General features: G+C 37.2%; 3 protein-coding genes, 1 long non-coding RNA gene and 1 other non-coding gene across 5 annotated transcripts; 3 read left to right on the top strand and 2 right to left on the bottom strand.

Annotated features, from left to right (window-relative positions):
- Window positions 1-1,048: 1,048 nt before the first annotated feature.
- LOC104116812 (oxidation resistance protein 1) lies at window positions 1,049-6,594 on the bottom strand. The gene is made up of 8 exons (XM_009627749.4): window positions 6,188-6,594; window positions 4,683-5,188; window positions 4,503-4,575; window positions 3,754-3,834; window positions 3,604-3,667; window positions 2,377-2,464; window positions 1,758-1,842; window positions 1,049-1,569 (listed from the first exon to the last, which is right to left on the bottom strand). The coding sequence occupies exons 1-8, from the start codon at window positions 6,359-6,361 to the stop codon at window positions 1,486-1,488; spliced, it is 1,155 nt and encodes a 384-aa protein (XP_009626044.1). The 5' UTR covers window positions 6,362-6,594; the 3' UTR covers window positions 1,049-1,485.
- Window positions 6,595-6,717: 123 nt separating this feature from the next.
- On the top strand, window positions 6,718-6,790 carry TRNAR-ACG (transfer RNA arginine (anticodon ACG)). Its single transcript has one exon. It is a non-coding gene; the product is annotated as a tRNA-Arg (tRNA).
- A 4,824-nt stretch (window positions 6,791-11,614) lies between these two features.
- LOC138891822 (uncharacterized) lies at window positions 11,615-12,675 on the top strand. The gene is made up of 2 exons (XR_011408155.1): window positions 11,615-12,313; window positions 12,439-12,675. It is a non-coding gene; the product is annotated as an uncharacterized lncRNA (long non-coding RNA).
- Window positions 12,676-17,159: 4,484 nt separating this feature from the next.
- Window positions 17,160-20,416, top strand: LOC104090253 (annexin D2-like). The gene is made up of 5 exons (XM_009595314.4): window positions 17,160-17,435; window positions 18,447-18,592; window positions 18,757-18,975; window positions 19,529-19,741; window positions 19,930-20,416. The coding sequence occupies exons 1-5, from the start codon at window positions 17,360-17,362 to the stop codon at window positions 20,224-20,226; spliced, it is 951 nt and encodes a 316-aa protein (XP_009593609.1). The 5' UTR covers window positions 17,160-17,359; the 3' UTR covers window positions 20,227-20,416.
- A 569-nt stretch (window positions 20,417-20,985) lies between these two features.
- Window positions 20,986-24,860, bottom strand: LOC104090255 (uncharacterized). Its single transcript, XM_009595315.4, has 5 exons — window positions 24,624-24,860; window positions 24,447-24,520; window positions 22,429-22,564; window positions 21,999-22,313; window positions 20,986-21,445 (listed from the first exon to the last, which is right to left on the bottom strand). Exons 1-5 carry the CDS (start codon window positions 24,765-24,767, stop codon window positions 21,173-21,175), a joined length of 942 nt encoding a protein of 313 aa, XP_009593610.1. The 5' UTR covers window positions 24,768-24,860; the 3' UTR covers window positions 20,986-21,172.
- Window positions 24,861-26,179: the final 1,319 nt, after the last annotated feature.

The following is a 26,179-nucleotide window of genomic DNA, read 5'->3' on the forward strand; positions in this document are numbered from 1 at the left end:
ACAAGTTTTTTTGCCTTCAAACAAATATCCTTACCAACATATAAATCAAACTTTTTCCTTGCTATTTCCTGAATTTTTCAATCTTTAATTCTAGGTTGTGAGGTAATTCTGTCTCTGAAATACTTTAACAAATATTATGAATTACATAGATAGTTATAAATGATTTTATTGTATTTGTGACTTGGATTGTAAGTCTTGATTGTAAAGTTTGTACTCCTACCTTCTTTGCTAGCAAACAACATCCAAGGACAACCAGTCTCCTTATCTAGCTGAATTCCCTTCTTTACCTTGCATTTAACTCTCACCATATGTGGCTCATTGGGATTATCTAGCTGAATTCCCTTCTTTACCGCAATACTTGGTTACCGCTTCTCTGAATTCCTTCACATTCTCAAATACCATGCCCACAATTTTAAATGATGGAACATAAATAAATATACTTATTCCCACATCCATGCATCAAATCGATAAGTAGAATTATATTGCATCTTGAGAAGTTATCTATTATTAACGACCTTGTACAACTCATGTAAAATAAATATGTAACGTTCTTGTTCACCATTCAAATGTTTTTCCCTCGGATGGTTAAGAATTTCAGTTGGCTACAGAAAATGGCCAAGTTTCGTCCCATTAGAATCCGCATTGAATTGGTTTAGGTGTACTTGCAATGAACACTTGTAATAATACATTTAACTCATCAGTAGGATCAATGGTTGATCGACCATAGCCAAAACTGTAGCAAAAGACTTCAAGATACCAAATTAATTAGCTTAATGAGTACACATTCAAGTAGGAATTGCTTCAGGGGGTTGCCTCAATACACAACACTTGAGAATATGGCTTGAGAGGTTTAATTTGACCCAACACCAGGACCTGGTTTTGTCACTACGAAATATCATAATATCATACTGTCAAAGATTCCGACTCTTCGGATGTAAATAGACAACACCAAGCACCTGCTCAAACAAGTCTAACTTACATCTTAAATTCCGTAAAGAAAAATTCTTCTGCAGCATCACAAGGGCAGAGCTAGTGTGTAGATTATAGGTTCGGTATAACCAGTAGCTTTGATCCAAACCCTGTATTTGTCTTAAGAAATTCATTGAATATGTACAAAATATTAGTTTGGAACCCATAACTTAAAAAGAACTAGAATCTCAAGCCTATAAACTTCAAATCATAATCATGACTTCGCCTCTAATCACAGCACATTAGCCTCAGTTACTGGAGAACAGTTTAAGGGATATTTTCAGTTGGCTCTCATATTCATTCTTATTTGCCATAGCAAATAAGAAGAGAAGAGCATTTTATCAAACTGGTTCGCTGTACATGTTAGGAAACACATCTATACAAGTGTAACATTGTTGCTTAACATGTGACAAAATATGTACAAAAACTATCCTGCATTCCACATGGTGCTCAAGCACAGGCATCCAACAGACGCGATCATTTACACTTGAAGGGCAAGCATCTGAAAAGCGGTATTTACCAGCGGCAAATTCCAGGTGCCTCCGTTCGCAAAAGGGAAACCATCTCTTCGTACTTGGAAGCATATACAAAGCCCCATAACTGCATGGCACATGATAAATGTATATTGCACTCTTAAAGTTAAATTTCATATAGCTAAGTGCAAACAAACTGCCCTGTGACAGGCTGACACACACATGCATTTACATATACAGACAGAGACAAGGCAGGCCACAACCCGCACACGTATGCAAACACAAACACACACAGAGATACAGTTGTGAGTCTACCTCAACTTCCTTAACTTCAAAGTCTTCAGTGTGTGCCAAACAAGAATTTCCATACGTTTCTGATGTTGCACTTGAACCTGTTAGCCTGAAAAAGTCGACTTGAATTAATCCCAAATAAGTTGGAATCATCAGATTTGATTTCATAGTAAATATATTAAGTCAAAAAGGTGAGGTTCATGACGATGATGATGATAGTTTCCACCTTAAGTTCATTGAGAAGGTTAATATTTCAAATTTTGACATGACAACAAAAATTTGGATGGACAAAGAAGATAACTCCCAAGAGGCTGTGGGGCATTCGATAATCCTCTTTTTTCTCCCTTTATTGGAGGACATTATGATACTAAGTGAGAAGTGGTGAAAAGTCATACAAACATAATTCAACAGTAGATTCAATAAGTTGAAACATACATAGCCAACACAATCTTTTGGCTAGCTTTTTTGGTGCAACCTGGCTTTTGTTAAAGATATAGTTCCATATTAGATATGATGGGGGCCTTGCACAATTTGCAACGCACTATCTTAGTGTTGTTACACCATTTATTAGATTTCATCTTTACTTATTAAAAAACATAAAGCAATGAAATCAGGAGCAAAAGAAAGGAGAAAGAAATCTTACAGATCCCCATCTAAGTAGAGAGCAAAATGACCACCACCTCCCAAAGCCAAATACTCGGTGGAGCAGACAGTGAAATAGCGATTGACACCTACTTAGGCACCAGTATCAGTTTCATTAGAATTGATTTGAATTCTAAACAGTCCTAAGGCTGAAACATATCCATAAAAAGCAAAAGGAAATGAACAATAAGAGTCAAAAACAGAAACAGTTCGGGATCGTTTGGTTTGTGAACAAGTTATACTGAGATTATAATACGGGGTTTAAATTAAATCATGACAGGATTATTTATTGGATATACTTTTATTGGTAGATATTTGGATCATTAAAAGTATATCCAATAAATAATTTGGACCAACAGTAAAGTTGTCTCTGTGTGACCTTATAGGTCACGGGTTCGAGCCGTGGAAGCAGCCACTAATATTTACATTAGGGTAGGTTGTCTACATCACACCCCCCGGGGTGCGGGCTCACCTTTTCTTATTTGGATCGTTGGACTAAAAATGGTATATGCGGGTATAATATATATCATGTCATACTACACTAGATAGACTTGGATAAACTTTTATCTCCAATTTTAACCTTGGCTTTCTTAAAAGACTTAGAGAGAAGAGTTCTCGAGAAGAGTGTCATTTTTTGGTTTGTCTCTGGGTATCAGTAATCCCGAGATTGTTATCCCACATAAAGTGTGGTATAAAAATAATACCACAATTGTGGTACAAAAAATCCCGGGATTACTTGTACCGAAATAAAAAACTCAACCAACGCGGGATAAATGATCCCACATTTTTCCACGGGATTATTATCCCCTATCCTCTCGTTCCAGTCATGCGACTCATGCCAGGATTGGGACAGTCGTGGTTTCGTAGAGAAAAATATGACTAATTTCTGGAAAATAGTAAAAAGATTGTTACATCTTTAGTATACACCACGAATACAATATTTCATAGCTTGTATGCTTATGTTTTCATCATCACAAATGACAGTAAATCATGTAACCAATGGATTGAAAATGTTTCAACCCCATGCTCTCCCACAAATGGACCACTATTTTGATTCTCCTTTCGATCATCAATTTCACAAACAACAAAAGATAATGAGATGCTGAACAATCCACTCCCATCCCAATGTATTAATTAAATTTATACAGGACAGCAAACAAAAACCAAAAATGGAAATTTGTTCTCCAACATGAAATGTCTGGTAAAAATATAAGGAAAAAAGAGATACCTGTGGGTCGAAATATAACAGGTTGGCCAGATACATTTGAGAAAACAAATGAATTATTTGTACCCTGCCAAATACCACAATCAAAATAAAGAAGAAAAATGGAAACTCAAACACAAAGCGACATGTTTTGAGTTTTCAGCTAAGAATTACCTGATATCTTCTCTTAGTTGTTGCCCTTAAAGGTGCATCAACTAGGCCACCAAATACAGCACCGTTACGATCCCCCACAACCTATAAGATATGGACGACATGAGAGAGACACAACTAGCGTCTCATACCAGATTTAATAATCTCAAGTCTGACGTCTTAATGACTACATCCACAATTCACAGTGACAGAAAAGAAAAAGACACCAGACACAGGAATGATTTTAACTTCAATAATGCAAAAAGAGATGGAGCGCTCAGACTCATACAAAAAGAGCAACCAGCTAGAATCAAAAACTAAAGTGAAAATTTTACCGCCCTTTGACTTCAAAAATGGCACACAGCGAACTTCAGAGGCGTTTCCAGCTCATGATCAATCTTTTATATTTTTCAAAACAATAACGCCTAACCCAGAAATCTTGAGTTCCAAAAATATCAGAAGGAATAAATTACCAAATTATGAGTTTATCAGCCAAGAGAGGCATTACTTAGGTCTTGTTATGAAACAAGGACACACCTCGTCTTTTCAGTGAAAATATAAATCTAGCTGACCTCCCTGAAATTGGAAGGATTACTTGGTTTTTGAAAATATAATTTGGACTGTGACAGCAACACTAATAATTTAGGGCATAAAAAGATAACAGGACCCACGTAATCAACAACTGTTCAAAATGTAAACAAAACTATTTTCCAATATGTTACTCCTGGTACATACGCCTTTATAAGCATATAAATATCTCTTAACATAATTACCAGCAGACTGATGCCATGCCAGAGTAGGCTTCTCCTATATAACGTTGAGAGTGATATTCCATTCCTCCATGTACTGACAAAATAGAAACGAGAAGTTAAAGTGGAAAGTAGAAGAGAAAATAAACATATAGATGCTGCTGAGAAAGGAATTCAAATTTAATTCAACTTATGATCCCCTGCCTGTATAACAAGACCCACTTCCTGTCCTGCACAAGCACCGGCAATGCAGCATAAAGAGTGCTTCTAGCCTTCTCAGAGAGGAGCATTGAAGGCTCAGAAGTTTCCGGAAGTTTGCTCGGAGGAAGTTTCTGATTCATATCTTCCAAAGGTATCTGATCATCAACTTTGGAATTACTTCCATCATCAAACACCATCTCAGAACTGCCCTTTGCAGAACCCTGATTTCTAAAGCCGCCTAGTCTAGCGACTCCGTGAAACGCTCTACCGAGGGACTGTTTACCTCTGGAAAGTATACTTTTTCTTCTGCTAGGTTCCTTCATTATAGGTTCAGGTGTTGACTCGTCTTGCTTGCCACTAATGTTAGACTTACCATCAGATCCTGTGGTCGACAGCAGAGAATATAGAAATGCGGTGAAAGAAGATGTATCAGGACCATCAACTAAATCCTTGGCATCTTCCTCTGCATATGAATCATGCTTACTTCCCTCTGAATCAGATCCATCTTCCTAAAGAAACATAAGAATTAGTATTAGCATACTCTTTTAAATTAACATGGGAAATATTACAAACCTCTTCGTTGTGAGTTACTGCATACCAAGTTATACAACAACAAATACGCCCGAGTCACAAACAAGATGGAGGTCGGCTATACCATGTTACTCCATTTAAACTCATATTGAATTCCAAATTATATGCCCCAATATTTATACTGTTATCTACGCTGCATTATTCGTCTAAAATAACAGGTAGTGAATACTAAAAAGTGCTTATGATGCTGCAATCCTAGTCATATCTTGTACTTCTCTAACCCTAGATGACCTAACGATTACCTTATGGTGGAAAAATCAACGAGCGGCAAACTGAACTGAATCCCTCTGAAAACCAACAAAAAGAGTTCAACTTATATATACTGACAGTATAAAGAAATGCTTACACTATCAGGTCATTCGAAAGATATTTCCAGATAACCCTCCATAAAAAGATGGAATTTGTAATCTTGAAAATTAGGCAGATTACCAAGGTAAAAGTGACCTGATAGTGTAAAGACGGTTGGTGGATATTAGTTAAACTCCAACAAGAATATATAAGAAAAGAAAACTCACTTGAGTTAACTCTGATTAGAAAAAAAAAAAATCAGCAATTACCCAGTTCAGCTAAAGATTCCAGATTATCTTTTACACAGACCCAAAGCATAAATCTCAGATTGAATAGTTAATAGGTGAAAATTAAAATTACTACTGTAGTAAGCAGTAACCAGAATGTTTCTCCAAAATTGCAATTTAGCAAAAAAAAAAAAAAAAAAATAGCTCAAGAATTAGGCGGAGCACAACTACGCAACAATCAATAGTCAACCTAAATCTTTACTGCTGATCAATTTCCAATTGGGTATTCAAGAGCTGAAAATTATCACCAATAAAGAAAATTATTAACCTCAGAAAAGAAAGCATTAATTAATATCACATGAAATTTCGAATTTGAAGAATCCCAAAAATAATTAAACTTACGGGTAGAGGAGGTGGACGGGGCTTTAAGGGTTTATCAGAAATGGGGTTGAGAATAACAGTGGCAACATCTGATACAAAGTGTGCTGCTTTACTCCTTAATGAACTCTTCTTCTTATGCTGCTGTTCCTGAACAAGATTCTCTTGATTTTCCTCTTCTTTGTTTTCACTACCCATTATTAATCTTATTTATTAAAGCTTTGGTATTTCTCCTTTTGATGACAAGAAATTCCACTATGCTTTTTTGGGTTTGTGATGCTGCTCTAATATCCCATATTTTTCAATACCTTCAAAGGCAAAAAGACTTCAGAATATACCCTTTTTATTTTCTTTTAAAAAGAAAAAAAAACAAAAAGGAAAGTGGGTGGAATATTAGGAGAAAACGGGAGAAAGTAGAAAAAGAGTGCGTTGGAAGGGACTTTTCTTTCTCATCAGTGGTTAGACATGGATAATCATCAACCTTCTCACCATGCTTTTGTTTCTGTAAAATATCAAATAGTATTTAAAATAAATTAAGAAACCTATTTTCAAAGGACTCTGTGGCCCAATGGATAAGGCGCTGGTCTACGAAACCAGAGATTCTGGGTTCGATCCCCAGCAGAGTCGAATATATATCTTTTTTTCATTTTTGTAGTGTTTCCAAAGACACTACAATAATTTCGTAAGTAAAGCACAGCTGAATGCAACAATTTGGCAATGCAGTCATCAAATTAGAGCTCAAAAACAGTGGAAATATTTATCGTGAAATTTGATTACTTAACAATTGTCTAATGACTAATAGTGATCTTTTTGCAATCAAATCTTTGAAGTTGTACACGATATTTCACAATTGTTCTTGAAAAAGAAGCTCTTTGTTAGCCTGCCGATTTGATTGCTCAAACATTTTTCACTTGTCATGATTCTTTATATTCAGACTTCGCTTCCCTTTGTACTTACTGTTGCTCATCTAGGTCAGCATACACAGATGCCAATTGTTCTATTGTTTCAATAAATTAACTGCACTATCCAAACTAACTTATATGAATCTCCAGAGGATATTTTATGATTAGCTCTATGCTGACTGTGTCAACCTACCACAACTCTTTTCTTTATCTGGAGTTTGGACTGGTTATGCTTTAACTCACATAGGCAACTTTAGTTACTCTATTATTTATGATGAACGATATAACTAATGGAATTCTGAACTAGATAGAATGTGTCAGCTGCAAATGGAAACAATTGACTTTGAGAACTAGCTAGGTTCCTAGGCTGCCGTAATTAATTTTTCCGATAAAGGGTGTTCAGTATATGTTATATACCTCTAAAACGTAATATTTTACCTATTTATATAGTGCAAGTTTTCGACGAAGGGTGGTCAGTTATGATCATGTGGCTTCGCCACCGGTTTATTGGTTAATACATGAAAATTTACAAACCTTGGTCCTGAAACCCATAAAACACGAAAAGCTTTCACTAGACAGAAAGCAGTTGAAATTTTGCATGAACGCTATATGTTAACATAAAAGCAGCTTGATGTCATGATTTACCTACTAGTATGGTTGTACTAATCTCCAGATTTCAACTTTGCCATAGGAAAAAATATCAATGTCACTCAATTCCAAATTTCAGCTTTGCCCTTCTCAATGAGCCAGGAGGAACATCTCCCTTGACGGCTTGAAGTCATTGCCAGTCAAGTTTCTGTGCTTTGCTACTTAAGTCAAAGCTGACTTTCCCATTTGCAACATGCTAGTACAATGTAGGGAGTAATAAATAGACAAGACGTCATTTCACTAGCTAGTTTTCTGATTGTGTAACATGCATGTTCAAACTGCTCTTTTCAATCATTGTGAAAAAACTGCAGTTACTTGAACAAAAATCCTCTGCCAGTCAATAGAATTTTCATAACTGGGAAGAAAAATAGAATCTCCACAATAATATCACCATAGTCTATATGACCCATGAAAATCTGTTACTCTCGTTATCTAAGTAGAGGTTGAAATTATTTTCCAACAAAATATATAATAAAGATTTCAACTTTTGCAGAATTAATTTTTTTTTTTTAAATTTCTTGTGTAAAGGAACTAGATAGATGCACTACAGTGCATTAATGCTGAGTTGGACACTAGCTGAGGCCAGCTGTACATTGTAGTTAGTTGGTTGATAATTTAGTCGGTTAGAAAGTTGTATATATTGTTAGCTACAGTAGCTATTTAGAATTAAGCTTCATTCTGTAATTGCATGTAGATCAGATCAATCTAGAAGCTATCGATTTCTCCTTGCTCTGTCTTCATTCTTCTTCTGCTCTTAATCTCTTCGATCATGGCTGAGAATCAGCCAACTTAACATGGTATCAGAGCTAACTAGCTACTGAATTGAGGGATTTTTCACAGAACTGACAGTGAAAAACGAGGAATTTAGAGATAGTGTAGCAAGCAAACCCTTTTTTCGAATCCAATGGCGATTGAGGACACAATTACTGAAAACATGAGTGATACTTTAAGCGGAGTCACTGGTGGTAGCTCGATGGTGATTGACCACAATTATCCTTTATTCATTGGTGTCGGCGACACTTCTGGAGCCGTTCAGATCGGAATTCAGCTGGTCTGAATGGAGAAACTACTCGTTGTGGAGTCGAGCCATGAAAGTAGCTTTACTAGTGAAGAACAAGCTAGGTTTCATAGATGGCTCAGTGCGACGAGAAGATTACAGAGGAGATCTGGTGAAATAGTGGGATCGCTGTAATGCAATGGTGATTTCGTGGCTTACCAGCAATGTAAGTGCAAATTTACTCAGCGGAATTCTCTATAGTTCAAATGCATTTTGTGTCTAGAATGACCTTCAGGAGAGATTTGACAAAGTTAACCTGACGAGAATCTATCATTTGCTTCGGGCAATTTGTACACTAACACAAGGTGTTTCACATATTTTTGTTTACTACTCAAAAATGAAAGACTTTTGGGACGAAATGGATTCAATTATTGCTTTTCTTTCTTGTAATTATGATGAATCTAAAGATTATGTGGTTCATCTTACTGCAGTTACTAATGGGACGTAATGACTACTATAGTCAAACAATGAATCAAATCCTTATGATGATACCAACTCCTAGTGTAAATCAAGCATATGCTATGCTAGTGCAAGATGAGAGTCAGAAAGCTACTTCTGGAATGCTAAATTTGGGAGGAAATGACACTGAACCAACAACTTTATTCACAGCAAAAGGAGGCACATGAGTAAGACAGAGGAATAGAAAAAATTACAATATGTATTGTGACTATTGTAACATGAAAGGACACAACAGGAAAAATTGCTTCAAGCTGATGAAATGTGAGGTTTGTAAGAACAAAGGCCACAGCTGATTTCAAAAGGAAAAGGAAGGTCAACTTGGTGAATGCATGGGGAGATTATGGTCAGTAGTCAGTTGTTCACATGAATACACCAGTAGCACCATTCTTTACTAAGGAACAATACAGTCAAATCTTAACCATGTTAAAGAAGGCAAACATGTCTGGTGCAAGTGTAAATTTGGCAGGTAAACCTTTATTTTCTGCATTAACTAACTTGAAATGGAATATGGATTCTGGGGCAACTAACCACATGGTTGGTGATAAATCCATATTGAACACTGGTGTATCAGTCACAAATCCTGTAGTTGCAAATTCTAGATAGGTGCAACTTCCAACTATTGATTCAGCAAGTGTAATTGGAAATTGCTCATTGACAGGAGGTGAAGTCCTCAAAGATATATTGTGTGTGCCGACTTTTAAGTTCAATCTCATGTCTGTATCAAAAGTGACAACAGATTTGAACTGTTACACATTCTTTCCTGGTTTTTGTGTGTTTCAGGATCTCTTCACTAGGAGGGTGAAGGAGATTGGTAGAGGTGAAGATGGGTTGTATGTTCTATGTTCACAAAATAAGACAGTTCAATTTGAAGATATAAAGCCTTTGGCAACAATAAGCAGTATACCTGCAGAACTTTGACATAAGAGAATGGGACATGTTCCCATGTCTGTTCTTAGGAAATTTACTATTTTTGAGAATAGTGATAAGTTTTGTATTACTCACTGTGAAGTATGTCCTTTAGCAAGACAAACAAGAGTTCCATTTTCAATTAGTAGTAGCAAGGCAGATAGTATGTTTGCTCTCTTACATATGGATGTATGGAGCCCTTATAAGGTGCCAACACATAATGGAATGAGGTATTTTCTGGCATTGGTTGATGACTACTCTAGATGGACTTGAGTTTATTTTTTGCGTCTTAAATCTGACGTTGTAGTTTTATTGAAGGATTTTATTATGATGGTGGCTACTCAATTTGATCAGAAAATTAAGGTATTCGGGTCTGGCAATGGCTCGGAATTCTTCAACTCCAATTGTAGTGATTTGTTCAAAACTAATGGAATTGTTCATCAAAGCTCTTGACCTTACACTCCACAACAAAATGAAATGGTTGAGCGAATGCACAGACATATGTTAGAGACAGCTAGAGCAATAAGAATTCAGGTACACTTAGCTATCAGATTATGGGGTGAATGAATCATTGGGGCTGTGTATATTATTAATAGGTTGCCATCTGTAGTATTAGACAACAAGTCTCCTTATGAGCTTGTCTATAGGAAAGCACCTTCTTTGTTGCACATGAGAGTTATATGATCTCTATGTTATGCCACAGATGTCATAAAGAAGGATAAATATTTTTCTAAGGCAATAAAATTTGTTTTACTAGGATATGCTGCAAATCAAAAAGGTATAAGTTATATGATGTAACTAACAGATCTATTTTTGTTAGTAGAGATGTCACATTTCATGAGGACATCTACCCTTTGGTGGCACTCAATTTTGACCATCCGTATTTTAAAATTAACTTCTGCGGGCTTTCTAATAAAAATAATAAAATTGTAGTTTTTTGCATATTATTTGACTTTAATGCAATTTATTGATAATTATCCCTATTTTTATAAAATATAGGAATTTTTATCATTCTATTACAATCAGTTAAATACTACAATTTTTGTGTATTTTTTTCTAAATTTCAAATAATTTATTGATAATTGTCCTATTTTTCAAATATTATATCAATTTATTGTCCTTCAAAAAATAAATAATAATTACTACGTCATCGTAGTAGTTACAATGTTAAATAAATACTATATAATTTTTTAATTAAATAATTATTTTTTTAATTTAAAGCACAGTCTAATAATTACATGAAAGCCGGTAGAATTTATTTTAAAATACCGATCAAATCTAGTCAAACTTCGTGTCTCGTCAACATCATGATGTGACATGCCAATCGATATGACATGACATTTTCTTACTCCATGGGTAAAACCCCTTTTGCCCGTTGGATAAAACTCATTATTTTGTCCTATCCTAAATCTTAATCCCTAAGCTTTCTACCCCACACTCCACATTTATATTTTACCCACACATACACAAAAAGGGGGACCATCAGATACTGAATTTTCATTTTCAATCTCTCACTTTCTAAGAGGGCAACCGCCTCTCATGAAAGCTCTCTCCGCTTGGCGATTTTCGGCCACCCACATGGCTTATCTCTCGAAATAGTCGCCCAACACCTATCATCTCTCTCTCGTTGAGAGAATAAGGGCAGCCCTCATCCCCTTTGATTCCAGCCGCCCATCGGATTTCATCACCGATGAAGGTTGGTCGGCGACCCCTACTCCTCGTTTCTCATCCCTCATCCCCGTCTCTTATCTTCCCATTGGCCGGTCACTCAGCGATCACCCCTGACCCGCCGCAACTTCCAGATTTAGGCAAAAACTTAACGTCGGCAACCTCGAGTTGGGCGGATCTGTATAGCTTTGGTCGAAATTTTGGCGTTTTCGCAAAAAAAATTGTACTTTGCTTGAACGGAAAATATGAACTCCAGCTTCACTATCCCCCTTCTTCTTCGTCTCAATTCTTACTATTATGTGTTATTATGGGTAAACCCAGATCTGGAAAAAAAATTCTTGTTAATGAATAAAGGGATTTTTACGGCTGGCGGATCAGTGTAGACCCAAGGAGGTTAATTGATCTCATGATGGATGTAACTATAGCAATGACGTTGGAGGAGGTCAGTACGAGGCTACACAGGTGGGCTATCTCCGATGAGGAGGTTAGCGGTTGCGTGGTTTTGATGAGGTTCTGACGATAGGCTATAATTACGTATTTTAGTCGCTTAATACACTCTAATTTACTGCACTTTAGTTGAGTTTGAGCTTTAATCGCTAGTATTTTGCACTAATTGGGTGTTTTATGCCTTGTAGGAGTGATTTTGAGCTATGTAGATGTTATGGAATGAATTAAAGTAATTTGGAGCTTTGAAGTCTGAGTAAAAGCCCAAGGAATTAAGCCGGGATCATGTTCGGAGATCAACGGATAACAGTTTAGAACGAACGAAGAATCGAGCAGGCATATTGCGCACTATCTAGTAAAATGTACATAACATTTAGACCAAAACTCCATTTGGGCTCCACAATATATGGTTGGAACGCTAATTCAAAGGGATACAACTTTCATGTTTTACGTTTTTTCACATTCCTAATAGAACAGGGTGAAACTTGCACGGCAAGTGCACGGCCATGCACTGACCGCGCATATGGGGCAGAAAGTGTGAAAAGTGTGCGGCCGTGCACGTCCTGTCCGGAAAAAGTGTCCTTTTTCGCGTAGTAGAAGGTATAATTATTTAGGCACGACCCTACTTGATATATATATATATATATATATATATATATATATATATATATATATATATATATATATATATGAAAAATAGTATTTTGAGGAGGAAGACACCACTTTAGGGTAAGACAACACCCAAGGAGGCAAGAATACGCTAGGATCAAGGAGGAAGATTTAACCACGAGTTTTTCCCCTTCTTCTTCCTACTTTTCGTTGTTGGTTATGACTTTTAGTATTGTAGTATTACATACTATTATGAGTAACTAATTAATTATCTAGAGTTTTGATGGAACCTCTTGGAGGATGAATTCTTGTTATGTTTTAATATAATTTAACCTTTGAATTTATCTATTTGTCAACTACGTGCTTATTTCAGTTGATTGAATGGTCATCGATTGACTGTGCCTATATATTATGTGTTTCTTGAGAAAGGATACATATTTAGGTGGTTGTTGAACAATGTCACTCCTAACGTATGTGAGAAATCAATACAATGGGTTTAAAGGTAGGTTTAGAAATAACAAAGCCTTGGCGTGGTCATAGTGAGCAGTTTGATAAAGCCAACTAGCGTAGTTCGAGAGAATATGCCTAGTAAATTATTGTAGTTGCTCGAGAGAGAATTACAGCACTTAAAGTGCTCATGATCAATAGATAATACATAGGCAAAATTGTAGGAAACATAGCGGTAAGGATTCCGACAATTGGGAAAATCATAACTCTAGACCTCCTGAATTTAGTCTCCAACCCTTAGTATCTTTAGTTGTTAATTTACTGCTTTAGTTTATTAGTTAATTAGTTAGATATAAGAATCTTAATATTTATAACTTAGGAATTGTTCAAGCTTGTCTTCTTGGTGATAGTGAATATTTGTAGCTAAACCTTAGTTCTCTGTGGGATTCGACTCCGGACTCTTGAATTGGATTATTTTTGCAGCGACCGCTTAGTCCTTTTTATAAGGCATAGTTGGGCGTGATCAAATTTTGGCACCGTTGTCGGAGAACTAACGGTCTAGCTAACGGTGTATATATATATATATATATACACACACACACACACACACACACACTGGTTGAGGAGGTAAACGATAGTTGAGAGCTTGTGTTTACTGTTCAGATGAGGATCGTACCACGTACTTATATTTGTTTACACTGTTTATTTACCATTCCTCATACTTGTTTACTTTTTACTGCACTTAATTTATCGGACCACTAATAAGTATCGATGTCGACCCTTCGTCACTACTTCTCCGGGGTTAGGCTAGATACTTACTGGGCACGCGTTGATTTATGTACTCACGCTATACTTCTACACTTATTGTGTAGGTATATATTTTTGGTGGTCTTCTGGGCGCAAAGGCACATCTATTGCGGGGACTTTACGGTGCGATACATCCTGTGTTACGACCCGCAACATACAGAGTCTCCATCATAATTTATTTATATTTTTCTGTCTAACATGTATTCCAGACATATGTTGTATTGTTATTGTACCTTCTAGTAGATGCTCTAGTACTTATGACACCGGGTTTTTGGGGTGTTCTAGAATTTGTTTATGGATTGTTCTACATTGATACGCTTTTACTTATTATTTTAATTAAAATGTGCGTAACTATGATTTATTTTAATGCACTAACATCTCTATCTAAATAAGATTTATGATTTTAAAAATAATAAAATAAATAATTAAGTTGGTAGTTCACCGTTGGCTTGCCTAGCGGCGACGTTGGGCGCCATCACGACCTATAGTGAATTTTGGGTCGTGACAGATTGTTCTTCCAGCCCAGACTACTTGCTATTTCACTCATGTCAGCAATCACATGTGTTGAGGGAACCTGAGCTGGAGGTAGACAGGCTCATCACTGATCCCATTGAACAACAAGCACATCATCAGGAAGTCTTGCCCATGGCTGACTCTCTTTCACCAGCTCACGATACACATGTTCAGTCTTCAGCTCCCATTTCTCAGGCCACTTGTTGATATTAAGCCCATACACAATGCAGTCAGGCAATTAGAGAGAGTCAGCAAGCCTCCCATCTGGCTCAAGGACTATGTAACTCAAGGCAAGGGACAGACAGTGGCAAACACATGCTTTTATCCTATTTCAATAATGGTTAGTTATGATCATCTGTCCAGGCCCTACCAGAACGCATCATTAATGAGCCCAGATCATATCAGGAGGCTGCCAAAGATAGCAAGTGGATAGAGGCAATGAAAGTTGAGATACAAGCATTGGAAGAAAACAAGATCTGGGAGGTTGTATCACTACCTAAGGGGAAGAAGGGCATAGGGTATAAATGGGTTTACAAGATCAAGTATAAAGCAAGGTGAAGTGAAAAGATTTAAAGCAAGGTTAGCGGCCAAGGGCTACAATCAAAAAGAGGGAATTGACTACCAAGAAATATTCTCTCCTATTATCAAAATGGTCACTATTAGAGTAGTTATTTCTTTAGCTGCAGTTGAAGGTTGGACCTTACACCAAATGGACGTCTACAATGCCTTCTTGCAAGGTGATTTACATGAGGAACATGAGGAGGTATACATGGACCTTTCTCAAGGTTTCAGTCCTAAAGTTGGCAAACATTAAGTATGCATATGTTATAAATGGGTTTACAAGATCAAGTATAAGGCAAATAGTGAAGTGGAAAGATTTAAAGCAAGGTTAGTGGCTAAGGGCTACAATCAAAAGGAGGGAATTGACTACCAAGAAATATTCTCTCATATTATCAAAATGGTCACTATTAGAGCAGTTGTTTCTTTAGTTGCAGTCGAAGGTTGGACCTTACACCAAATGGACGTCTACAATACCTTCTTGCAAGGTGATTTACATGAGGAGGTATACATGGACCTTCTTCAAGGTTTCAGTTCTAAAGTTGGTAAACATCAAGTATGCAGATTACACAAGTCCATTTGTGGGATTAAACAAGCATCCAGGCAATGGAATATTAAGTTGATCTCGGCATTGACTGTTTCTGGCTATACACAAAGTTATTTGGACTATTCTTTGCTCACCAAAAAATCAAGCAACAAACTAGTGGTGATTCTGGTTTATGTTGATGATCTCCTAATCACTGAAAATGATCTTGAGTTTATTAATGCCACGAAGGTTGTTCTGCAAAACAATTTCAAGATCAAGGATCTAGGTGAGCTCAGGTATTATTTTGGGATAGCATTTGCCAAAAGTAATGAAGGTATTCTGATGCATCAACGCAAATATTCTCTGGAATTAATCTCAGACACGGGGCTAGTAGGTGCTCGACCACTTGGTGTACCAGTGGAGTTGAATCAGAAGCTTACCAGTAGTGAATTTGATGCCCATGTTGGCTCATCTTCTGATCTACCACTAGAGGACCCTAGCAGCTACCAAAGACTCATAGGTAGACTGCTTTATTTGACCATCACTAGGCCATATATTGCTTTTGTTGTGCAATGTTTGAGCCAATTTATGCATGCTCCTAAAGCCTCTCGCATGGAAGCAACCATCAGGGTAGTGAGATATGTCAAACAGGCACCTGGCCTTGGTATCCTTATGTCATCTCATATCTCTCTTACACTTCATGCCTTTTGTGATGCAGACTGGGCCTCCTGCCCTAACACTAAAAAGTCAGTTACAGGATAGAAGCTCAACTGACGCTGAATACATGAGTCTTGCAACCACTGTGGCAGAGATCGTTTGGCTCATAGGTCTATACAAAGAATTGGGAGTTTCCTTACATTTGCCTATTCCTATGCACAGTGACAGCAAGTCTTCCATACAGATTGCTGCTAATCCCGTGTTCCACAAGCGGACTAAACATATAGACATTAATTATCACTTCATTCGGGAGAAGATTCATCAAGGTCTGGTGGACACTCTCTATGTGCCATCATCAGAGCAACATGCTGACATCTTGACTAAGGGTTTTCCTATTGCTCATCAATATTATCTTCTATCCAAGCTAGGAAGGAAGAATATCTTCATCTCGCCTAGTTTGAGAGGAATGTAAAGGAATTAGATAGATGCACTATAGTGCACTAATGCTGAGCTGGACACTAGCTGGGGCCAGCTGTACATTGTATTTAGTTGGTTGGTTAATTTAGTCGTTAGAAGGTTGTATATATTGTTAGCTATAGTAACTATTTAGAATTAAACTTCATTCTGTAGCTGCATATAGATCAGATTGATAAGTTTTTCAAATTTTCTTGAAGCAAATGTTGCCGTACCTTCCTCAAAGAGGAAAATTGCTTACCTGGCTGGCAGTAGTATTATGAAAGTCTAAGTCATAAAAGTCATGTTCCGACAAAAGCGGTTGTAAAATAATCAAACACGGTCATGGGGCGTGGATCTCAATGTCTTTTGCAATTACAAAAATTGTCCGAATCCGCTTTTATTTCCTACCAATTTCGATTTTCCACCTACCAAAAAGACGTTTCTACTATTCTCGACTTTGTACATAAACAGGGACTGAGTCATAGATCATCAACTCAACAATACATCCACAATTCTCCACAGTACAAGAAAACAAAAAAATGGCGAGTCTTAAAGTTCCAACATCTGTTCCAGAACCTTATGAAGATGCTGAGCAACTCAAAAAAGCTTTTGCTGGTTTGTTTTTTTCTTTCTTTCTGTTAATTGTTTTGTCCCAGTTTGAATATATTCAGATCCCTATTGTCGTATGTAGCATTGGAATTTTAATCTTAGAACATGATCGTGGAAATTTTACTCATTTACATTTGCATTTGCTCTTTTTTTGATTGATCACTGAAGACTAATTAGACTTTGAGATTGACATTTAATTTTTTGATAACCATGAAGTTGACTTTTACTTTTCCTTACCTGTTATTCCTTGTTGACGGAGATTAATTCTTGGATTTTCATAATTGATTGTTATACATATTCCAATTTTTTTTTTCAAAACGTATATGGATAATTGAGTGCGCCCACTGACTCTAAATCTTGAATTTGCGCGGTTTGAAGGTGGGCATGGGCAAAAAGGCGGTGAGATTTTTTTTGATCTGTTCAGTAATTGGAGGATAAGGTAGAAATTGATTATCTTCGCCTGTAGCCATTTTGTATAAGACATTTCTCTATGATTCTCTTTTAACATTCCTCAACATATGGACGTTGGTTGGTCTAGCTGTCTGTTGTCTAGTTGCATCTAGCTTCGGCAATGCTTATTAATTTGTTGATAAAAGGTTCTTGCATAATTTATTTGGCTGTTTAAAAGAGTTGATTTCCATCTTGTGGTTATAATTGAATGTCGTAGTAATTTTGGAAAAGATAATTAGACCGTCAAGGGGGCTGGTGGAATGGTAAAGGTTACTTTATCATTAACTAGAGGTCTCAGGCTCGAGCTATGAGAATAGAGTCCTCTTTGGTAGAGATCACCAAAACCCCCCAATAGTGGGCTTTCTATGGAGCAAAAGCTGATTAGTCGGGCCAATAAGTTCTGGACCACCAGATGGTTAAACAAAAAAATAAACAACAACAAGAAAAGGAAAATCTCATTAGACAATGCTTGTTTTGATTTAGTGGGCTTGCAGGGAAGGAGACAAATTTTGTCTTTGATAGTAGACGAGAACTGATAATGTCTGATCGTTGCTAAATGTTATGCAGGATGGGGTACAAATGAGGCACTTATTATTCAGATTCTGGCACATAGAAATGCAGCACAACGCAAGTTAATCCGAGAAACTTATGCTGCAGCTTATGGAGAGGATCTTCTCAAGGACTTGGATGCTGAACTGACAAGTGATTTTCAGGTTGGGCTCAATTTTCCCGTTTTTGTGCAAAATTGTATTGAAATACCCCGTCTATGAATCATTGAAGCGTATTGAATGTTTAAAGCCGTGCTTTGGCTTACGTTACTAACCTATGGCAAAGATTGCTTTGACTAGAATATAATTTGATTCACATGTCATTGCAGCGTGCAGTGCTTCTGTGGACTTTGAGTCCTGCTGAGCGCGACGCCTACTTGGTTAATGAAGCTACCAAACGTCTGACTTCTAGCAATTGGGTTATCTTGGAAATTGCTTGTACAAGGTCTTCTGATGATCTCTTTAAGGCGAGGCAGGCCTACCATGCTCGATACAAGAAATCACTTGAAGAAGATGTTGCTTATCACACAACTGGGGATTTCCGTAAGGTACTTCATAAGATCTGCAGTGCCTGAATTGATTCATTGCTATTCTAGTGCTAGTGAACCTAGTTTAACTATTTATTCATTTTAGGACCAGTATGTCCTTTGCCAAGTCAAGCTCATTAACTCTTTTCTTTGCTTACTATGATTTCTGAGGGATGATTCTTTCTACCATATATGCTGTTGCACCTATTGGTTACATTTGTGATGTTAAGATGAATGATAAATGGTGACAACGGATAGATAGCCTAGGGGTAACGACCATCCACCTCCCGCCTAAATGTTGGGAATTCAGATCACCAATGGAACAAAGTGGAAAATGATTACCGTTGGGCTTCTGGGAAGGGGAAATTGGGGATAGAGTTTACTGTGTCCAGAAAAAAGAAAAGGTTGAATGGTACACAGTCTCTGCGATAACATTGTCAAAAGTTAGATGATCACCTTAACCTTCACATTGTTTGTCGTTGTTCCAATGAATAATGAGAATACACGCAACAAATAAGTCTTACAATCACCGTTCTTGATCTGCTCATTTCACTGTAAACTAATCCCCGAACAGCTTTTGGTTCCTCTTTTAACTGCATTCAGATACGAAGGAGAAGAGGCGAACATGACATTGGCAAGAAAGGAGGCAAATATACTACACGAGAAGATCTCTGACAAGGCTTACAATGATGAGGAGCTCATCCGAATTATTTCTACTAGGAGTAAAGCACAGCTGAATGCAACATTCAACCACTACCTTGACCAACATGGCAGTGAAATCAACAAGGTAGAACTCAAACATTAGAAAGACTTGCAATTTGATTACTTACCATTGTTTACATGGGATCTATTTGCTATTCCATCTTTGAAATTCTATTTGCTCACTTTGAATCATTGCTTCAATATCTTCATATTGATTCTTATTTGGCAACTCATATCAAATATAACTATTTATTGTATTGGGCACGGATGCAGGATCTGGAAACTGATTCTGATGATGAGTACCTGAAATTACTCAGCGCAGCAATAGAATGCTTGAAAACCCCAGAGAAACACTTTGAGAAAGTTCTTCGATTGGCTATCAAGGGTACAGGCACAGACGAATGGGACCTTACTAGAGTTGTCACTACTCGGGCTGAAGTTGACATGGAACGTATCAAAGAAGAGTACCATAAGAGGAACAGTGTTCCATTGGACCGTGCAATTGCTGGAGACACTTCAGGAGACTATGAAAGGATGCTTCTGGCTTTGATTGGGCATGGAGATGCTTGAATGGAATATGTGTTCTAAGATTGGATAAGAAACTATTTCCTAATGTCTGAAGTTTGAATTTGTTTGATGATGTGTGGCATGTATGCCCAGAGTTTGGTTTGCATTATATGGATTTAAATAATCCAGGTGTTGTGTTTTGTTTTTTTCTTCACTTGTCATGGTTTGGTTCTATATATTCTGACTTCCTCAACCAGTGATCTTATTGTTTATCATCTAGGTCAGCATACCAAACTGCCAATTATTTTTTCCAATCAACTAATTGAGCTTCCCAAAAAGTGGTTGGAATTGCCCAAACAAATCTTGACTATCAACCTACCACAACTCCCTTCTTTATCTTAGATTTGTAGTAATTGTTGTGCTTCATGAAACTCACTAGACAAACGTAATCACACTATTAGTTATGATTGAATTCAACGCTCTTCTCAAGAAACCCAATGGGAAGTGGATTCCTCGGTAGCCTTTTCATTTTGTAGTTTCGTTTCAAGAGAATCAACTATAATCTCAATAACAAACCTAGTGTAATCTCCACATAGTGAGATTTGAAAGGCAGAGTGTACGCAGACCTTACCCTTATCTTGTAAAAGTAAAGAGGTTGTTTTTGATAGACCCCAGCTCAAGGAAAAACGGAAAAGTAAACCTAACTGATCAAGCCCGCTAGGACCAAGTTTATGGGCTAGGTGCTTTCTAGATTACTAAAATCTACAACAAACACAACAGCTTATTACAAGCATAAAGAGCAAAATCTGTGAAAATACTCCGTTAGGCTAATAATCCTCCAAATTGATGTGAATTAGATTTTGGAAGTTGTTCGTACGACATGGTTAACACATCAAAGTCTACAACCCTCAGTCCTAATTCCACGAAACACTAAAAGCATCACTAGTCAGCAGCTGAAATGTTGCACGAACACTATAAGTTAACATAAAAGCAGTTTGGTGGCATATATCTAAATTAGTGCAATGCTGCTCTCTCCACCCGGTGGTTTGCGCACGCCACCAAAGTAATCTCTGGATTCAACTTTGCCATCAGAAAAAATATCATTGCCATTCATTTCTCTCAGCTTTGCTCTGCTCAGTGGCTTTTCTGCAGATCCAGGAGGGACATCTCCCTTGAAAATGTCATTGCCGGTCAACTCTGCAAACTTCTGGTCATGTATTTTCTTTACTGTGTTGACAACAGGTTCATCACCAAACAAGATATTGCTTTGACCACCAGCAGGCTACAGAATAACACAGCCACATGAGAGCTCATAACAGCTAATAAGCCAAAATAAGGAGAAAACCCAATTTTGGAAAAGAAAAAAAAGATTCTCAAGAAATACAGTTGTTTTAGACATAGAGGAAGTACAAAAAAATTAGTAGTTGTTTGATAGATTTCTTCCAGTTCCATGGTATATTGAGAAGCACCTCACTGAACTACTACTCTTTCTCCTTCAACTTTCAATCTGCCTGACGCTTTAAATTTAAATCCTTCTACATATTTTATGCCAGTTTTTCAGTAAATTACCAAATATCTACTTGATCCCAATCTTTGTTCAAGTTAAAATCAAAATGAGGCCCGGCAAGCCTCTTGTTTCTCCCAACACCTACTCATATATTACCATATTGAATATCTTGGCTTCATTTGAGAAAAAAGATAGTTCAGTGGACTGCATAAACGTACTTCTTTTGGTCTGGAGGGCGGAGGGTTAGAAGAGGTGTTAAGTGAAGAATGAAGACTGTAGACAGATATTGGAAAAAGAAAAAAGAAAACAAGTCTAATACACAACTCACATTAGAAACCTTGACAGACGTCCGTACAGCTCGTGGAGCAGGTTCACCCATGTCCTTGCTTTCTTTTGACTCCATGGATCGGGCAGCAGCCAAAGATCTAGGAGGAATTTCTGCAGGAGGGCCAAAGATGTCATTTCCACTGAGTTCCTTGCTCTTTGCATTTGACAGCTGCTTTTTCACTTTGCTATCTGACTCACTTTCTAGTGTTCCACTCAACTCTCTCTGCTTTGCCACTTCAGTCAGAGTGCTAGGTTTCTTGGGAGAGATCCTTTCTTCAGTACTGAATGAAATCTGGCTTATCCCGTTTGCAGCTTGCTACAATGAAATACAAAACCTTAGACGAAATTTCCATATACTAGATTATTTTGTAGCATGCTCAAATTGCTATCCACACAAGAGCACAATTTTACCCTAAAGAAGAAAATAGTACCTGAACAATGCGGACAGATGTCCGGTTGTTAAAGTTACCATTAACAGTTCCAGATTCTGAGGCATCATCTTCACCATCAGCATAAAAAATATTGCTACCACTCATCTCCTTCAGTTTATACCCTGAACAAGGTTTCCTGAAGACAGCATGTTTCAAGCAGGGTTAGGACCAGAGCACATTCACTTAGAGACCATTAATCTCTGGACTCTTCTTTTATTGTCCAAACATTGGAACCTCTTGATTCAATGAAACTAGTTATAACCCAAAAATATATTCCAGATCTCCATGTATAGATTTTGATTCCACTAGTTGCAAATGGTGGAGAAGAAAAAACTCTCAACTTTACGCGTACTTTGACAGAGAAGCTTCACTGAATTTGGGCGCTTTTCATTTTTACATCTACTAAATTAGGTTTCCAGCCTAAAAGCAAGCATGTATTGCATTAGCCGATTTAATACGGTTCTTATGGCTGCAAATTTCAATGTGACCAAACAAGAAAATAATCATCACTTTAAGAAGTTGATGGGATGACTTCATTTGAGCCAAACTCAAGGACTTAGGTGATCAAAGAAAAGAAGACTTGAAGAAAAGCCTTTGATTCCCACCTAAGGCCTCCACCCAATACAGAGAGAGAATCATATAAAATTGTAAACCACTTATTTCTCTCATGGACTACCTTCACGACAATGCCCCACCATTGGTCTCTGGATGCTAAATCATGATCAGTAAGAAACTAAAGGAAGGACATGAGATCAGCCATGAAACTCTTAACTATGAACACCCCCTAACTATGGATAGAAACTTTTTTGGTCGGATTGGTTCGGTTTTTGGTTTGGTTCGGTTTTTCGGGTTTTTATGAACACCCCCTAACTATGGATAGAAACTTTTTTGGTCGGATTGGTTCGGTTTTTCGGGTTTTTATGAACACCCCCTAACTACGGATATCCTACCTATTTAATGAACATCAATAGAGCAGCAGTTTGAAATGTCGAGAGATGCTGATCCTCTCAGAAACAAGCAACTCAAAAATCATGGGACCTGCTTTGTCAACAGAATTTACATAATAGTAGAGTTATGATATCAAGCAAAGTTTTCGCCGAAGTGAAGTACTGAATAGCGGACTCTGTGAGCTCTCCCTAACTCCTGATATGTAAAAACCAGAATTACTAAAATTTTGAGGGAAATTATTAAAACATCTGAAATTTCAAAAAGAACCCCCATGCACTATGTTGCACGGACTCTCCAAAATGATGCCGCACCCGTGTCGGATCTTCCAAAATCACACTATTTTTGGAGGATCCGACACGCACCCGGCAACATTTTCGGAGAGTCCGAGCAACATAGCCCATGCACCCCACTTTTTCAGATTTTCAAATATTGATTCCCTTTCTTCTCTCCTTCATCTTCTTCTTCTTCTGTATTTCACTAGAGAAAGAAAAACAACAACAATAACCCAGTATAATCTCACTAGTGGGGTCTGGGGATAGTAGTGTGTACGCAGACCTTACCCCTAACTTCGGGTAGAGAGGCTGTTTCCGATAGACCCTCGGCTCCCTCGCTCAAAGAACTCACCACCTTGCTCTAGGGGTGACTAGAACTCACAACCTCTTGGTTGGAAGTGGAGGCCACTTTATCACTGGAACTAAAAACAAGAAGACACGGAACAAGCTCATTTGGCCACTTTATCACACGTGTAATTTGTAAACCAGAACCCCGAGCAGCCCAACAAGGAAGGGCAACAGACCATGACAGGAACATTAAAAAGTGGAAAAGGCAAAAAAGAAAATGTATTACCAGATCTAAGAAATCATCGAAGCTTTGGAAAGAAAAGAGAAAATTTGGACATTTCAAGTAAAGATCTAAACTTTTTGAAATCGAAATCACAAGCATCACGAAAAAGCATATAAGAAAACTCACTACATATTTAATTTTTTTTAAAACATAAAAATGCAAAATAAAAATGACAATAAGAAAAACACATTGAAATCACTTTATCCTCAGATCGCGTATATACTTACCGTTTGTTCAAGCTCTCAGCTTCCTCATCAGTGATTTGACCTCCAAACAGCGTCTTACTGATTCCGTCAGACGGCTAAAAAAACAAAAAGTAATTAATAATAACAAATAAATAAATAAATAAATCACTAACGAATCATATGAGGAAATAACACAAATGTGAAATGGCAATGTTTTACCTGATGAGAACGCGCGCTGGAGCGAGAGGCATTGCCGGAGGCAACGGAGGAAGCGGAGGAGTTGTTTGCCGGCGGAACTTCGGACCAGGAGAGCAGATCGGCGGTATTGGTGTGGGGTTTCCGTACAGGTGTTGCTCTCTCCATTGTTTGTGTGTGTAAAGCTAAGCAGCTGAAAGAGTGTTTGAGTGTTTTTGAAAATGTTTGATTTATCCAAGAAGAAATTTGAAATGAATTAATTTGATGTGAAGTTTGCTAAGGTTACAGGTCAAGTGGATAGTTGGAAAATTACGGCCTGTGGGACCCACGTTTCATGGTAAAGTATGGAACGTGCATCGTAAAAGCTGCTACAAAACTTATTGCAATCAGTGAGACACTGCGTTAAGTATGCACCCAACTAATTTGGTAAACTAATCCTAATTCCTAACATAAGATATTAGTACTATATTTATTTGATTGAAGTGATAGTAAAATATAAGTATTCACTAGTCACTACATACCTAATACAACATTTAAGGTTGTATAAAATAATAAATTCTTCATATTTGATGCAACGCCTGGTTAGCGGTATTAGTGAAATACACATAGTAAGTTATACATGATTTTATATAATTTTCGGTGCACGTTAATTAAATTTTTAGCCTTTTTTCGTGGTCCATAATATTTTACTTTTTCAGATATCAAAAAGTAATTAAATTATTTTTCTAAAGTTGGTATTGGAATAAAGAGTCTAGGAGTATTTATTATATTTCCAATGAACAAATTAAGGTTAATATGATTAATATTATTATTTAGTTTTTTGGTAAATAATAACTTTCATTACCAAGTAATAATATTTACAGCTCAAGAGAAAAACAAAACTAAGAACCAGAAATAGTCTAGACATAGTCCCAGACTACAGTTTCCCTATCTTACCATCTACGCCAACAAGTTACTTCTAATTGACATTACACTAGTGCTCTCTCATGCTTAAGGGTAGCTATCTAGTTTTCTTGACAAATGTGGCTTCATGGTCCCTTGGTGAAATATTTCCTATATTATCTTTATGATGATGCAGTGGTTGCCTCGCCTTTTGTTCTGAAATAACATTTGATTTCTCTCCTGCCATATGAAATAAACACAGCCTGCAAGTGAAATTCTGTAGATTTCGGCATCTACATTCTTGTCATTACAGTGGGTGACTGCCCAAGCTACCTCATCATGCCATCCCATTGGTCGTCTGATTATTCCCTGCCATTATAGCAGTTGGTGACATATCTTCGCAGATATTACACACTGGAAAAACAAATGCAGCACACTTTCATTCTCTACATCACACAAAGGACAAGTTGAGTTTGTGGTGATACCCCATTGCATCAACCTGTCCCTAGTATATAACCTTTTATGAGCAACTAGCCTTAGAATGAATATCTATTTTGGTGCACCATAATTATTGCACACCAATTTTTTCCAAGCTACTTTAGGGAAGTCCCCCCTTAGCTTCTTGTAGTAGTCTTTGATGGAGAACTGTTGTATATTGATCAAATCTTGCATGCCCATACCAGCTTGAATCTTCATAC

The sequence above is a fragment of the Nicotiana tomentosiformis genome, chromosome 5 (assembly GCF_000390325.3).
Source record: "Nicotiana tomentosiformis chromosome 5, ASM39032v3, whole genome shotgun sequence".
NCBI lineage: Eukaryota > Viridiplantae > Streptophyta > Magnoliopsida > Solanales > Solanaceae > Nicotiana > Nicotiana tomentosiformis.